We start from the raw sequence: 17,338 nt of genomic DNA, 5'->3' as shown, positions 1-17,338 counted from the left end.
GGTTTCAAAATTCTGAAATGGCTTCTCACTGAGCATTAAATAACACTTAATGCCTTGCTTATTCAGGAATGTATATATTCAGGTCTCAACCTATCATATTCATTCAACCAACATACATAAGCAGCACAAACTAGGCACCATGCTAGGCCTTGTTCCTCCACGGAACGCCATTACCTGGCCACATTGCTAAACCATGTGAAACTAAGATCAAGCTTTCCCACTAGCATAGTTAATGGTTTTATTTTTTTAATATCTTTTTGCTCAAGAATTTGTTATTCTATTTTCTTTACTCATCATATAGTAGTAAGTACATATTTCTTAGTTTCACTAAGGAGAAATCAGTTCACAGCTCAAGACCCAAAATGACTGACCAGCCATGAAGTCTCTCCCTGTCCATGTAGGACTACTGCTTTGCTCACACTAGGCATGCATTGCAATCAGAGTTGCAACAATAAGCCAGCTGCTAACATTTTTGACAGCTTCCAATATGTAAGGAACTATTTAACATTTTACATGAATTATTTAAAATTCCCAAGCAACCTTATGGAGGAGAGAGAATATTGCGTTTGTGTGCCCAAGAAAGAGGAACATCTGACCCAGTCAGCTCAGAGAAAATTGTGAAAATTAACGAGATGTTTTATAGGGTCTAACAACAATGCCCTGAGGAGCTCTAGACTAGAGCCACCCCCCAAATTTCCTATTAGAATTGAGCAGAGGGCTCAATTCTATATTCTGTATAATCTGTACACTATTACAGTCTATGTAAGATAACCAATGGCTAACGTAATTTATAAAGGCACTGTTCTATTCAGTGAAAGATCCAAGGTGTCATCCCCAGTGTAGCCTCGCCCCTCAAAGGCTGCATGTTATGCCTATTCTCCCGTATCACTGCTGGGAATGTGCACCAGGTGAAATGTATCACTGCTGGGGGCAAGGGAGGGCTGGGTGGTCCTTGAAGCTACGGGGTTAGCACAGTCCATCTTCCTGAGCATCAAAGATTTTCATATTTGTGGGAGTGGCTGGGATATTGTTTTACTAGTAAAGGAAACACAGATCTATTATGGACCAGAATATAAAATTTGCATAGACTTCCAAGATAAAAAGACTTCGGAGAAACTTCAGGATCACATTTCACTTGTCCCCTAGGGCAGCCATCTCGTATCACTTCTACAGACAGAAGTACTTGGGTAGAAAAGTTTGAGAGGCCCTTCATGAGACAGACAAGGTGTATTCCTTTACTGGTTTCTGTGAACTCGCTCAACTAAGGAATCTAAGAATGAGGTTCTTTGGTTTTGTGCTGCTTTGAAAGCCCTCACAATTTTCTGCCAGAGTCTTTAACAGGTAGATAATGACCAACACAATGCTTCAAATGCGGATGGGCCCCAATGTGAGCAAGGCAACCCAGGCAGAGCAAGAGGACCAAGTAGGCCCTATCCGCCAGTGACCTCCCCTCCCCCTCCTCCCTAGGCTTGCTATCTGCTCCAGGAGGCACCGGCTGGCAGCCGACATCGCTGTGGGCTTTCCTCTAGCACTGCTGAGTCTACTCTTGTGCTCCCCATTTCTCTTTCCATCTTTTCTTGACCTTCCTTTCCTCTTTCTTCCAGTGATAGCCAGCTTCTTTTCCTCTCCCCTTACTTGCTCTTTCTTCTCTCCTCTTGGGGTTACACTTTCTGATGGTACTCAGGCTGAAAGATACTGCTCATCCTAATCTAAGAAAAACTGCTTCTGAAAGTATGAAGGCGCCTAGCCTGAATGCTGTCTTTATTCTGATTGGGCCAGTAAAGAAGGATAACAACTTGGAAAAGGTAATTTTTTTTCATGGACATCTGGAGAAAAGACACTAAACAAGTTTTAGATCCATCCTCATAGAATGCAGCTTGAAGCTTTCCAAAATGGCTTTATATTAAGCAGGGATTCATTAATTAATGTGAAACTGACACCATGACCAACTGACCTTGATTTTCAGAGACGACTCAGAAATATAACAAAGAGTTCTGTATTTAGGTAAGATACAAAGAGAACTTCTTAATGGCTAGGAAATTTAAATATTACAACAACTGAAGTAAGTACTTGTGGAATTTCTTCTTTAGGATTTCCAAACAGAATTTTCTTTTTTTTTTTTAATAACCAGAATGAAGGATTTTGGTTGTCTTTTTAACATTGTTTAAGGACCAATCATTTTTATATTAAAAAGTAATGATATGGGGCGCCTGGGTGGCTCAGTCGATTAAGCATCTGACTCTTTATCTCAGCTCAGGTCTTGATCTCAGGGTTGTGAGTTCGAGCCCCACACTGGGCTCTGCACACTAGGCATGGAACCTACTTAAAAAAAATGACATACTCTGATACTGCGTTGCCAAAAAGAAGCCTGAGGCTGTGTAACTGTCAAAACAACTGCTCTAAAACTGCTGTACTTGCAAAATCTACACAAGAACTTTAATTAAGCGTAAACCAAGAGAACTGATTTATATATAAAGCTACATGACGGGGGCACCTGGGTGGCTCAATCTTTAAGCGTCTGCCTTCGGCAGGTCATGATCCCAGGGTCCTGGGATCGAGCCCCGCATTGGGCTCCCTGCTCCGCGGGAAGCCTGCTTCTCCCTCTCCCACTCCCCCTGCTTGTGTTCCCTCTCTCTCTGTGTCCCTCTCTGTCAGATAAATAAAATCTTAAAAAAAAAAAAATCTCTAAAAAAAAAATGGCTACACGATGACTACCACAAATACTAGGTGAATAGTCACGTATATGTATCTAACGTCAAAAGCAGAGAATATAAAGAAATACCAAATAAATCTGTGAGACTATTTTAAAAGTATAACAGTGAAGCTGAGAAATCTTGTTAAACTCCTACCTTGAATTTTTTAAATCTCTGAAAAAAAAAGCAGAAAAATACTTTAAAGGATAAATTTACCACTGTTTTGTCAACTTTCAAAATATTTTTCCTCTAAAAATCAATGTGTAAAGCTTCCATACATGCCCTTCCCCCACTGCTACACTCCGTATTTGCAATTTCCAGGGAGGCAAAATAGTATCTTTATTCTCCACAAATGCAGCAATCCTTACTATAGTATAGGCATTAAGCAAAGTGATGGAGGGGAAAAATAAATAAAAAAATAAAAAAATATTCCCTAAGAAAACAAATTCTCAAGGTTATTCCCACAAAAATTCAAATAGAGATGGTGTTATTAAAGAATCCTGGATTTTTGTCTTTGAATCAAAGAAATGTACTGACGGGGCCCCCCTGGTCATGCTACCGTTTGACCCTGGCTGAGTACATCATACTAAGCTTACTCTGAAAATGAGGATAGCCAGATCTCTAACATTCTTTCTCCCTCTGGTTTTATGATCCTCAAAGTGTTTTCAAAAGCACTCGTGAGCCTTTCTCAAAACTTCTTCTCCTTCCATTAACCTAAGATGCCCAAAGAGTGGGATTATGCTAAAATGACTAGCATTCCTCAAACTTCCTTTTTCTCTTTTCTATCCACAGCCACTACTCCCTTTCCCTAAGAGACCTGGTGACAAACGAAATGAATCAGTGTCACTCAATCCAATCATTATCATCTTTTAATGTAATGGCAACATAGAATTGGCCCCAGATTAGATTTCAATCCAACTAAAAACGTTTTAAGGACATCAAATATGTGAGAACTGTTTAGTAAAATTCGAGAATTCTCATTTTAGCACTATCAATTCTCACATTCTAACACAATACAGACTCTTACTGATTCATACTAATAATTCAAACATCGTATTTCACAAGTGAATAAACACATTTAAATAAAACAATAAAGATATCACAACATAAAATGTGCTTTGCCTACCTTTGTTTTACTCATGCTTAACACCTCATAGAACACTCTTCAACAAGCCAAGATATTTTTCAGAAAAATAATGCTGCCTCGGTAACCCATATTGTCAAGGGCTCGCTAAAACATAGAATAAGAGAGTTTTACAGTCCTTATGATAATCAGTCAATTTACTAAGTCTCCCTCTTATAGCCAAAAATAATGTTAACCTGACCCCAAAACTGTAGCTATAATAATCCTTGCTCCTGAAAAATAAAGGAGCAAAAAAGCAGAAAGCTTGGACTTTAGAAATCATAAAATGTCTATACCTGCATGAGAAGTGAATGAACAGAAGTATACACTTCTTTCAGACCAGGGAGAGACCATGTGATCCCCAGGATTACTGAAATCATAACATATACTTAAGTACAGGCACATGTCCTACACCTCTTAGGACTAACTACATAGTTTAAACCACATGGATTTTGCCAAAGACATGACTCAAAAATAACCAAAGATAATGATAAAACTATGCTAGAAACTACAGAAATTTGAAAAAGCTAGAAAATGCATTAAATAAAGACCAACCTTTCTACAAAGCTTGACAAAGACGAATCACCTTGCATTTAAACAGTTTGGTACCCTCAACATCCCGAATTCAGAATTTACTTTTCTTTAAGGGTTTGTTACATTCATACTGCTTGATAAATAAGGGAATCTGATATTCTACATTTAGTTCTTTGATGGATTTGATAAGACACACTTTCAGACTGATGACACCACTTGATTCTGTTCCCTGGTTTTTCACCAAGGCAGACCCACACAGGTCATCTCATCCTTCCCCTTTACCCTTCCTAACAGCACAGCTGCCCAGGCCCATTGCAAAAATCTCCAGACAACTCTATAACCTCCCCCTGGCAGTATGTTCTGTTGTTGCTGTCTTCCTTATAGAATATGGTAGGAAATAATAGTAGATTCAGAATTTTCTTAGAAGAGAATTTCACATACAGAGAAATTCTATTTTCATTTAGAACAAGTTTTTAAATATTTCTCCCAAACTGTTTTCTTAACACTTTTTTAGTAAATAGAATCTTAGAAGCCTAATAGTTCTCAAAGTTCTAGTCACTGTGGAACTATTAAGAGAGCATATAAAATTCAATGAAAAGGCCAACAATTGTTTCAAATAAAGTATTTATGTAATAGTCAAACTAAACCAACATTTAGATGCTAGAAGAATTTGTCACATAAATGATATGGCACTTTATCCAAATATCAGAATGATGGAAAAATTTTAAAGGCACAGATCTATGCAATAAATTAAAATGATAATCTGTACTAAGTATACTTTGGGGGGGGCAAGGGGAGATATAGTTTTCTAATGCCACAGAATTTTTAAAAAATTGATTTTAAGTATCTAACTTTAAGGATTACAATTCTCACTTCTGGAAAAGAAACGTAAGTACACAAATACATTAGCTTTTAGAATAAAAGAGAGCGTTTTGGTGAATAAAACAATATAAAAATTAATCCACAATGGCCCTAGATAGGAATAGGAAAAAGGAAAAAAAAAAATCTGGTCTATCATTAGTGACATACTTGGACCAAGGAAAAGAACATCTTTCTTCTGCAATGAGCATTCCATGTCAGCTAGAGCATGGAAACATTAGTACTGTGTTCCTACACAGACAATCTTTCCCTGCAGCATCTGTTGCTAATTGAAAGGGACTAGAATTACAAAATTCTAGTCAATTTCTCTCACCAGCTCTTGCTGTGTATAAAGATTTTCTATGCAGGGGCTGAGCATTAGTCTTCCACTACAGCTGATGACTAAAGAACAAAGAGAAAGAAACACAGAAGAAAGAATTTTTTTTTAAATCCAACAATATATGGAACTAAATGGTGAGAAGAGAAACAGCTAAGCACATCTTTTGTTAGTGTGGTAAATTACAATTCTATAAATACAACTATTCACCTATAAAGGTCTATTAACATTCTAGGTAACCTATTGTATATGTCTTCTGTTTGGGGAGTCCTTTTTTTTAACATAAGTCTTCAAAATTAACTGTCAATACTATACCAATTATGTCTTTTATTTCTAGTTCCTAGGCACAGGAGGCACTTAATAAGTGTTTGTTGAATAAATATATCCATCTTGTATTCTGCAGCACTGTTCATTCAAGGCGTTCAAAGCATCTACAAAGGCCTCATCACATTCATTTTCCTTAAGTCCCATTGAGCATAGAGATCTACGTCAAGTCCTTTCACACTTTTATATGTGGTAGGCTAGAAAGTTTCAAACATTATCTAAAGCACACCCTGGCTGCTGGATGAAACACAGATTAAAGCCGGGTGAGAATGGAGGTCAGTCAGTTGATGACTGCAGTAGTCCCGGCAAGAGATGCTGGTGGCTTAAAGAGGGTGGTGCAGTGGACGCCTTCCAGTGCTCCCCTCTGCAGAGCGCAGTGACTGCCTCGGTTTGTTCTGAGGGGATGGCACGTGGCAAAGGAAAAAGCTGAAAAGCCCTGGGAGCAGGAAGAAGACAGGATTGGGAGGTAACTCAGGGTTTCCCGTGCCCCTGTTCAATGTGAGGAATCCAGGCACACAGTCCTGTGAAAGGTGCTACCAGTGCGTAAGCTGGCTACAATATCTGGCTGCTAGTCTGGTGAGATAATTAGTATCAGTCAGTATTTTTTTAATGTCACCAAAAAAAATCCACTTAAGCACACTGGAGGACAACTACACCTCTTAGCTTCCCAAGGGTATTTAGATATAGAGACAATTTTTTAAAAGTTTCCACAAACAAGACAAAATGTTGCAACTGAAAGCAAAACTAAAAGCCGTATCAACTAGGAGAATAAAATTTCGTTTTAATTCCAGGGCTGAACTGTTTCTCTAATACCTATAAACTAAATTATCAAAGTTGAGACATTTAAAGCTTCAAAGTCTGAAGGTACACAAGTGTTCAAGAGAACATGTATTTTAAATGAAATAATGTGGACAGAAGAAATGTACTTGCCTAAGGTCTCACATCTCTTGAGCAGATCTTAATTCTCAGAGTGATAGACTAGCTAGAGCCCGGAATTTGCACTTTGCTCCTTTTTTCCATATTTTATGCTACTTTAGAAAATGCTGGCTGCCCACTTCTCCATTCTCCATTCCATAAAATCTTCCAACTCTGCACTCAACTGATTATTCAAATGCCTTATTTGTTGAGTAGAGTGTATGAACTACTCAAAAATTGCCAGTATGACACTCCTCACATTCATTAGAGTATTATCCAGAGAAGGCCGATGAGAGAGTCTAGCACTTTCGAGAGAGAAGAGCGTGCAGCGGCTAGCACCCCGCTCTTCACAGTGCCACAAGGCGATGGGAGAAGCGTGCAGCTCTACCTCTCACACACTTGTTTTCTTGCTTCATCCCAGGCTCTAGCGTTGCTGCCTGCCACCACCTCATTATTAATCCAGTTGTTTTTCACGTATTTTAATTACCTGAAACCCTGGGCCGGTTGTATTGTGGGGTCTTGGACGTAAGGACACATTGCACTCGGGGAATTCAGGCGGGGCTTGACCAAAGACTTAATTCCGCTTTGTCCTCACTACCCAGCTCTGAATTTCTTGTTGTGCGGGTGACCTGCCAACCATGTTCTGAGCTTTCCTGCAATTATCTGCCTAAGTTGCATCAAAACTCCTTGATTTAACTTGATTCAGCATTCCAGAGCCAAGAATTACCTGTTCAAGGGAGTTTATAGGTATCATTACTATACCATCTTCTTGTGAGATAAGAAATGGGTAACTACCATATGACTTCTGGTTGACTGATTATAATTATAATTCTGAGCTCTATACAATCTTGCTTACTCTCTCACCCTGCATTTCTAGTAGGAAAAAAAAAGAAAAAAACCAACAGCATGCTCCATTTTCCATTGATCATATCACAACTGCTCCATTCTGAATAGCCATCGGGTGTCACAGTGTTACCCAACCAAAGCCATTAAAGTTGATTGATGAGAAAAAGGCTAACTAAAAATTGTGAAAATGACAGCCACAGTTCCCACCCCCCTCTCTCCACTGCTGTTGCCATGTTAGGCAGGCAGACCTTCATGCACTGCTATTAAAGGAGCTTAAGGAATCCCATTTGCTCTGTCATCAATTTTTTAAAACCTTAGCATTTTTAAACATTTATTTGAAGGAAGAATTTGTGAATAATTGCTTGGAAGGAGTAAGCCCTGGTTACTTCATGGAGATTCAAACTGACAAAATTTTACATGGTATAGAAACTGATCAAAGTAGCTAGCCAATAGCTCTGGTACATAATGTTTAAGCATTATCTCTTCTGCATTAAACATCAGAGGTAAAAGATAGTTCATTTTCCTTTTTACAATAATATGGTAGTGAGGCTAAGTAACTGAATAGTTGCCAACAATCAACTTAGACCTAAAAATCAAGAAACATTACAATGCAGCTGTTACTTAAAACTACACATATCTAGTCTCATGTTCCTATTTCTAAAAAAAGAATCTGTCCAAGATCATAAAGAAAAAGGTTTGAAGTAAATAAGAGGTTAAAATTAACTTCCTCTTAATAATCTAAAGCTTGAGGTAACCCCCACTCCCTAGTAGATCAGGTAGTATTATGAAACATACAGAGATCTTGTATTTCACCTCTTCTGTATGAAAACATTATTAACTGACTCTTAAAAATTCTCTAGTTCTAACGGCCAAAGAATTTCTTCTCCTGAGAAGAGCTAATGTGTGATTCACTAAGGTGCCAAATCACAAGGATGGAACACTTTGCCATTACTCTGCCTCATTCCCATCAGTGGGAGACAAATCACATTTTGTCCTGATGAAAAGTATGATTTCAGAATGGGTCTATTTCAACATGGAGTGACCTTAACACAGAGGTGAAGGTGACTGGCCCATCACTGGGGGATTTGTGAGAGATCCAAGATACATCCTACCTAGGGATGGATCCCAAGGTTCCAGACCTTCAAACCAGTATAAAGCAACTCCTTAATCTTTCCATCAGGAGGGACTTGCCTGGACAAGATAAGATTTGAGTTGACTGGAAGCTCTTTTTGTTTATCTTTTTTTTTTTTTAAAAGATTTTATTTATTTATTTGAGAGAGAGAATGAGATAGAGAGCACGAGAGGGGGGAGGGTCAGAGAGAGAGGCAGACTCCCTGCTGAGCAGGGAGCCCGACGTGGGACTCGATCCCGGGACTCCAGGATCATGACCTGAGCTGAAGGCAGTCGCTTAACCAACTGAGCCACCCAGGCGCCCCTGTTTATCTTAATATGACTCTGTACTCATGGAACAAGTTTCATCAATATACAGGGGTGAAGTACATCAGAGAATTTTCAGCAGGGTAAAATTTTCACTATTCTATGGCAAACTTAAAAAGCTACTGGTTCTCCCAAGGAAGATACAGATCTGGTCTTTATGACAATAAGAACTAGAGGCAAAGGATTAAAAGTACTTGCTAATCGTTCAAGGAAAACATTATACATTATACATCTTCTATGTACAAGAGAGTTACTGGTAAAGTTTTGCTTAAGGATAAATCAAACAAAAGAGTTAGTGTTTGAAAGATAATGTTTAAATATTAACCACAAATATTTTACTCTTTTAAAAATTATTTCTATAGCTCCCTCTTGCCTTTTTCTTCTTTCCCCTTTGGGGAAAAAATTTTTAAAGCCTACACCAGAGATATAGCCATATTCCCTGGTTATATAATTATTATTTCAAAATACACATCTATATTCATTTGGTTTCTCTTTCAACTTTGCATTCCTTCATGTTTGGTGAAGTTACCCAGGACCCCAAAATTCTCATAAGCAAAATGATTCTTTCTTCCTTAAACAATTTTGTTTGTTGAGAATCTTGGCAATTAAATTTTGCCCTACTCAAAAGGTGTCTTGGCTTTTCTCCTCCAAATGAAAATACTATCCATAAATCCCTCATTTCTATATCATATATATTATGTAAATACTCTATAAATTGAGTAAAAATATATACTTAGAGGGGCGCCTGGGTGGGTCAGTTAAGAGTCATCTGCCTTCGGCTCAGGTCATGATCCCAGAGTCCTGGGATCAGGCCCCACATTGGGCTCTCTGCTCAGTGGGGAGATTGTTTCTCCCTCTCCCTCTGCCTGCCACTCTGCCTACTCTTACCCTCCCTCTCTCTCTCTGTCAAATAAATAAATAAATAAATCTTTAACTCACACACACACACACACACTTAGAAAGTCCTCAAGTGAAATAATTATTTTCACCCTACTAATATTAGACAAGAAATCAGTATTTATCCTTGGGGGAAAAAATTCTTGCCTTAATACAATGAACTTGAATTCTGACTACATTTTGTGTAAGAAGGATATTAGGTGATTTGATATCTGTGATCTTTTTTATACTCAACAAATCTGTTTTACTAGTGGTAAATTTAGGTCTAGAAAGTCTTTAAATAACAAGCCCAGGGCCATGCAATGAGTTAACGGCTGATGTGGGACAAATATTGAAGGTTGGTCATTCTTAATTCCACCTTATGATTCTAAATCTTAAACTTATGACGGCCTCATGATATTTTAAACCATCCATGGTCTGAGTCCTAGATCTAAGTATCAAATACATAACTATCACATGGAGCACCATGCTTAAAAAAGCAACAAATAATATGTAAGACACATTTAGGAAAAAGGGCAGAGGAGACTACCCTCAAAAACTATATTCATGGACTATTTGATAACATCAGGCTAGAAGAGCAAAGGGTGGTAGTAAATAAACGTCATGCTCTAAAACTGAATTTTGCAGATAGTTTTCAGCATGATTTTTCTATGTTTCACTTTTCACTGTCAGCTGTGAGCGTTTCCAAGTGTGAGATCGCCCAAGAGAGGAAGCAAAGCTGTCATTTGACATCTGGGAGCGTGGAGATTGGGCTGCAGTAAAAAGCAGTTTGGACTTCAATTTACACACATATTCACCTATAAATTCTCAAGTCTGAAAAGTATTCAACGAGAAATACCAATGTAAATTTCAAGCATTTATAAAGGCTCATAATGGAGTGGAAAATAAAGGTGAAGGACACACAGTGATAGGATACCATATCAACTTGTGAAGACCAGAATAAGCAACTGAAGTGATTATATTAGCATAATAACGAACATATAAACAATTTTACTCACTTGCCTTAGATTGCATTTTAAACTTTCAAATATAGTCTTTTGTATTTTATATGCTTACTATTATAGGTTCTGTTTTCTAGCTGCCTTTTTTATGATGAAGAGTCAAGACTGTTAAGAAAAAAAAAACTTTGACACTTTGTTCTTCCTTTATACTTAAAATGCTGTAACAAAAATTTAGTCTAGGGGCGCCTGGGTGGCTCAGTTGGTTAAGCAGCTGCCTTCGGCTCAGGTCATGATCCTGGAGTCCCAGGATCGAGTCCCGCATCGGGCTCCCTGCTCAGCAGGGAGTCTGCTTCTCCCTCTGACCCTCCCCCCTCTTGTGCTCTGTCTCTAAAATAAATAAAATCTTTAAAAAAAAAAAAATTTAGTCTATGTTAGGATAGATTAACAGTTATGATGATATAGCACATAAAATCCTCTGTGTGTGTGTGTATGTGTACACAAATATAGAAATAAAATCAGAGTAACTACAAGGAAGTCCTCTAGAGAAGAATAATCAATTTACTCCAGTTTTTATTCTATAACCTCTCACAACGAAAAATAGGACAACCCGTCTAAAAGTCTCTTAATAGAAAGTATCTAAAGTTTCCTAATATGGAAACTAGACAGTGTTATGTTTATACTGTCACTTGCTATACAATCTATTCCCACTTTGGGATCTATTTCTTTGCTCTTTCTCTTCCTGAACTCTGTCCTGTGTTTCTCTGGTATGAAAGGAGCCCATTTACCATGAATGATGTTTATTTAAAATAAAACCTTTCTAGAGAATCATCCTAGATAATCTAAGGATACAAAGTAAACCTAAAAGGAATGGCTTCTACTTTGAAAACAGGGCTGGGTTTGATCAGGGAATTCGTATTCTCAAGACCCTCTTGATCGGCCTGCAGCTGCAGCCATTTATTTGCTGGCTTTTTCACAGATGTAGACAGAGAAAGCTCCATGGGTTTTGTCTTTTTGTTACTGGACTTGTTTTCTTTAATATAAAAAAGTGGCAACTTTTTAAGAAAGTTCTTCGCGTTGTTGTAGAAACTTGTGAACATCAGATATCCTTGGTAGTATACATTGTTGAAATGACTCTGACTTTTTAAAATCTGAGATCTCAAAGTTGGCAGAAACTATACTTCAATAACAGAAGGTGATCATTTGCATTTCAAAATTTATCTATCTTGCTTTTCCCCTCAATTAGACCAAAACATGTTGATTCACAGGTTTCTGTGTGTGTGTTGTTTCTTTTTTAAACTTATTTATAGAGCAGAATAATGGCCCCCCTGCTACTTTGGCATGTGCTCAAGTTTCTGTCCATGTAAATCGAATCTGTTACTGGAAATTTTTCTCAAAATATAAAGGCACATCACCCACAAGATGAAAAGATACACTGCTGATATTACAAAGTACAGGGCAGGTGGATTATGTTTTTAGGACAAATATGTGATAAGGATTCCCAGGAGGGAGGAGGGGTCGGGGTAGAGGTTGCATGCTGTTTAAACAGAAGTGGACCGTTCTCATCATAATCTTATGACAACTTTACTTTCTAACCAAACATCAGCTGCTTAACATGCTTTAGAGCTACTTGGACAATAATACTAAGGTTAGAGTTGGAAAACGGAAAGGCAGAGGGGATGTGGGAGAGAATGACGGCAACCCTGTAGTGTTTCTAAGGGCAGACCAAAAGAGAGTAAGTACTCTCTGTCCCCATGTCTGACTTTTAATCATTGAAATATTAGCATATTAGCATTGCTCCCACCATTTGAGAAGAGGAAAGCCTACTTACAGTTTTTATCAGTAGCACTGCTATTCACTTTTGAAAAAAACAGTAATTTACAATTTTTTGTCCCAATTCCCCTTGCATTATAAACGAGGGGCAGGAGAACACGGACTTAACTGAGTTCTGTAACTCTCTGGGTTTATGATCATCTACATTACACCACTAGCTTTACTTTGCAGTGAAGGCCATTCCTGGTTTTGTTTTTCCCCCATTGATAAAACATATTAATAGGCCCAAAGAATAGAAGAGACTTTCCACATTGTTCAATGCATGCCATAATGCTAGAACACTTTTGCAACTCACAAAGCTTGAAAGTACAATTCTGTCATGCAAATAATTAAAACAAAGCCCTTCTTCAGATGACAGCTTTTTTCAAATGTTAGAAGGGCAACCTGGAAGATGACAGCAAAAATCCATTAATGGTAGACTGCCACCTGCTGGTAAACTATGAGAACTGTGATTTCCAGGGAAAGGCTTAAAAAGGAAAATGTGGAAACTGATCTGGATTAAACTCAGTATTTCAGTACACAAAATTAAAAGTATATATTTGTTGATGAATGTAGTATAGCTTCCACATATATTTAAAATTCTCAGGATGTCAATCTGCTAGACTGCCAAAGTATGACGCTATAGTTTTCGATAAGAGAATGAAAATAAAAATAGGAAATAAGGAGTCAGTTACCAACATTAAACAATGTCTCATAAATATTTGGTTTTGATGTGAGGTTTACACTGCACTTCACTTCTGGATTTAAGAGGTTTCATTTCAAAGAACTCCCAGATTTAATTTTGATCCTAAAACCTCCAAATTCATTACAATTAATGTATGTTCTTATGTACATTGGTACCTCAAATGTTATTTATAAAATTAGAAAAGGGGGAGAGTATAAAAAAGAAGAACCAGATAACCATAATAAAGTGATTGCATTATGAAATTATTTTTGTTATCCCATTAACTAAATCATACTAATAAGGCTTCAAAAACAGCATTTCTTCTTGAAAGAAACAAAAAATGTAGGCATGCTCTATTGCCCCTAGGAAGAAACAAAATCAAACACCCCTAATTTGAGGGAAGGAAGTGGAAAGGAAAAGGTGTAACAGTAAGAAAAAAAAATCCACATCATTGTCTTCAGGAAACAGTTTTAGGACATTTGCTTCACAGGTTGAAAAACTTCGCTATTTCCCAATACAGAAATAATTCTTAACAATGAAGGTTGTAACTAAAAACAATATCGCTCTTTCAATCTTAATTATAATCATTTCCCATTATGCAGGGAAGCAATGTTAGCATCAATAATACACTGGTTAGCTAGGAGCATTAAATACTGTATTAATCAACAACTAAGCAGATCATGTTAACATAATCAGCTTGAACCTCCTTTGAAAGCCAGTGGGGTGACAAGTGAAGCAACTTTGACCATCCAAAGAGGCTGAAAGCTAGGCAAAAGGTGAACGAACTTTGGATTCAAATATAGCCCCATCTGCACTGACAGAGACACACTAACTCAAATCCAATTCAGATGCTTAAATGACCTGTAATTATCAGCAAAGGATCTAACACACCCCAGAAGTAAATCTCTAATTTTTAAAAAACAAAGACAATACAGTAAGAGCAAGAGAAACCTGTTGTGTCAAATATTTGGCTAAACTGGCTACTTTAAGCCAAGATGAACATGCTTCCTAAAATGTCTCAGATATAGAAAGAACTCTGAAATCTGCTCTCCAATGCCAGCTTGGCTCATCACTGAAGTCACAATATAGCATTTTTTTTTTAATTCCTCATTTTATCCATTTTTATCCTTAGGAATTTTACCCCTTTTGTCAGCTCCCTCTCCTATCTTAATAAAACCATCCATTTAAAGAGGTTCGGGGTATTTAAAGGTCCTTCTAAACACTAAGAAGTTACGACATTTCTAAGACAGAATTCACTGTCAGTTCTAAAAGAAGTCCAAACCTGTTTAACAACAAACACACACACACACACACACACACACACACACACACACCCCTACCTCTATTGGGTAGATAAACCAATATACAATGATTTAATCCCCAAATTTTCTTTTTTGAAGGATTAAAGAGATACTCAAAGCCAACATATATGTGAACTGTGAGTGAAAAATACAACTTCTGTAAAGAAAAGAGAGCTGCTGAACTACTTTTTCAAGTGAACCATTTTAGGAGATTGCTCTAACCTGGGGCACAGTACATTCTCTCTATGGCATCGCTGTCACAGGAATCTTCAACCTCACTCCACCTGCTAAAATACGTTAGCTGAATGTGTCCTAAAAACAAAACGACAGGAGAAATCAAAACATTTTTCTCTTCCATTTTCTGCAGAAGTGAACTGTAATTACTCCTTTTGTAGCTAAAAACAGTATCATTAAGAATAATGGCATCATTAAGTACTAGAAGCTATTACTGGGGGTGAATTTGCCGCACTGATAATGAAGCTCTAGACAGGAAATGAAGATACTAATTACAAGATAAAACGCCTACTCAGTTAATTGGAAGCAACAGCGAATAAAAAGAAATGCATTTGCAAAAGTTCCTGACCTCTATCATTCAATAAGATGTTGTTTGGGTTCAAATCGCGGCACACAATTCCCTCTCTATGTAAAGCATCAAGGGCTACCACCATTTCAGCTGCCCATCTTTGAATGCAGCCCTCGGGGATGTAAAACCTGGAGTTTAGTGCTAATTTTTTATCAAGGTCCTCAAAAATCTGATGTATTTCCTTGTCTCCTTCTAGTGCTAATCCACTCTCTCCCTTAGTCTCTGGGTGTCTCTGAAATAAAGTCAGTTCCTCTTTAGGCAAATCCTCAGTTTGATCTGTAAACAGCAATACTTCTTCAGTTTTTAAAGTTTCTGTGTTTACATTATATTCATTAGCACCTGAGAGTGGGTCAGAAATATGGAATAAGCTTTCTTCTGTGCTGTTTGCAGTTACTGCCAACTCCCCCACTCCAAGTCCTTGGAACTTAGAATCTGAGCTGTGTAACAAAGACACGTCTCCTGAACTACTATGATCAGCAGCTGCTACAAATAACATCCCAAGATCCCCCTGTGCGTTGTGTTTCTCTGCTATACTCTGGGATTTAGGTCTAGAGGGATCACTCAATTCCTCTGTGCCTTGTTCTTCACTTGATTGGCATTGTTCAGTACTAAGCCGAAGGCATAAAACATCGGGGGCTTCCAACAGTTTACTTTCAATTATGCCTATATTAGTCTGTGTAAACTTAGTAGGTCCCACTGCGGCACCATCTTTGGTTGGCTCCAGTTCACCAGGTAGATTTACAAGAAGATCAGGCCTTCCTTCATCAGTGCCAATGACATCATTGAAAGCAGCATCTTTAAAAGAAATGACTGGGACAGAGTCATCTGAGCCCCTGCTAATGGTGGTGTCCTGAGCTATAAACTCTACCTTGCTTTCACTAGCATTGAAACTCCTGGAAGTGCCGTCTCCATCTGGAAGAGCGAAAAATGGTTTCAAAGGCTCTGACTTTAGACTATACAATTTTTCTCCAAAATCAAGGCCTAGCAGTTCACTAGTGCTATCCTTACTGTCTATCCTAAAGAATTCCATGGGGCTGTTTTTCGATCTACTAAGGGAATCTGACGTTCTTGGCGAACTAACTGCTTCTACATCATCGTCTCCAGCGAAGAACTGCAGCTCGTGAGCTATGTGCTGCTGGGTGCTGGGGCTGTGCCTGTCGGCGGCAAGGTGCGCTGGGAAGCTTCCAATGACTCTGGTATCAACACCACTCCCTCCAATCTTCAGGAAAGGCTCCTCATTCAATGACCCTGGTTCAATCTTTTCTTGCCCATATTCATTGCATAATGTCAAATAACTAGTAGTACATTCTTCTTCTGAACTTGAGCCAGAATCTGGCCATTTGGGAGAGCTATCTTGGCCTTCTTCGTCTTGGTTACTATCATCTTGAGAGGTTGGAGTAAGACTAGTCTTCAAAGGCAGGACTTTAAGCATGGCTCCACCATCACTTCCTCTGGATTCAAAGCTGCTGCTGTCCTGAGGACTAGAAGTTGGCTGTTGCAGGTGAACTTTAGTAAGTGTGGATTTTTTCACTTCCCTGATGTCAAAGCTTTCTTCAGGGCTTCTGTTTAGAAACTTACTGATATATGACCAGAGTTTGCCACCTGTGAACAAGTATAACCAAAAAAATGTTTAAGATCCCCAAAATAATGGTTACTTATTGAAGCCCTTAGAAAAACAAAGAGTATTCTAATAATCAACCAAAAGCAAGTCAATGATACCCATTAATATCAAGTATGCTATAAAACAAGCATTTTAATTACATGTTTTCTTGTTATTGCTGACTACTGAGTATAGTTTTAAACATATCTCCTGATACCAATTATCTTTTAAATGACAACCTACTTCTCCCTTTGAAATTAGTTTAACAAATACTAATATGAAATCCCACAGCTGGAACATTGCTTTAAATATGATTTAGCGGGCGCCTGGGTGGCTCAGTTGGTTAAGCAACTGCCTTCACCTCAGGTCATGATCCTGGAGTCCCGGGATCGAGTCCCGCATCGGGCTCCCTGCTCAGCGAGGAGCCTGCTTCTCCCTCTGACCCTCCCCCCCTC

General features: G+C 38.2%; 1 protein-coding gene across 16 annotated transcripts in view; it reads right to left on the bottom strand.

Moving 5' to 3' along the window:
- Nucleotides 1-17,338, bottom strand: part of RPS6KC1 (ribosomal protein S6 kinase C1) — a 344,999-nt gene that overhangs the window by 161,182 nt on the left and 166,479 nt on the right. For 15 of the 16 annotated variants that reach the window (XM_045877211.3, XM_054507978.2, XM_045877208.3 and 12 more), the window contains 2 exons: nt 15,284-16,885; nt 14,923-15,012 (listed from right to left, as the gene is read on the bottom strand). In XM_045877211.3, coding sequence (XP_045733167.2) covers nt 14,923-15,012; nt 15,284-16,885 — 1,692 coding nt within the window. Of the gene's footprint in view, nt 1-3,819; nt 3,925-14,922; nt 15,013-15,283; nt 16,886-17,338 lie in introns of all 16 variants that reach the window. The other variant, XR_010412288.1, reaches the window with a different exon arrangement.

Source organism: Mirounga angustirostris, unplaced genomic scaffold (genome assembly GCF_029215605.1).
Source record: "Mirounga angustirostris isolate CCGP_5_RB_7025 unplaced genomic scaffold, mMirAng1.0.hap1 SCAF_6, whole genome shotgun sequence".
Lineage (NCBI taxonomy): Eukaryota > Metazoa > Chordata > Mammalia > Carnivora > Phocidae > Mirounga > Mirounga angustirostris.
Note: the sequence above shows the minus strand (reverse complement) of the source record. Positions and strands in the feature narration are given on the sequence as shown.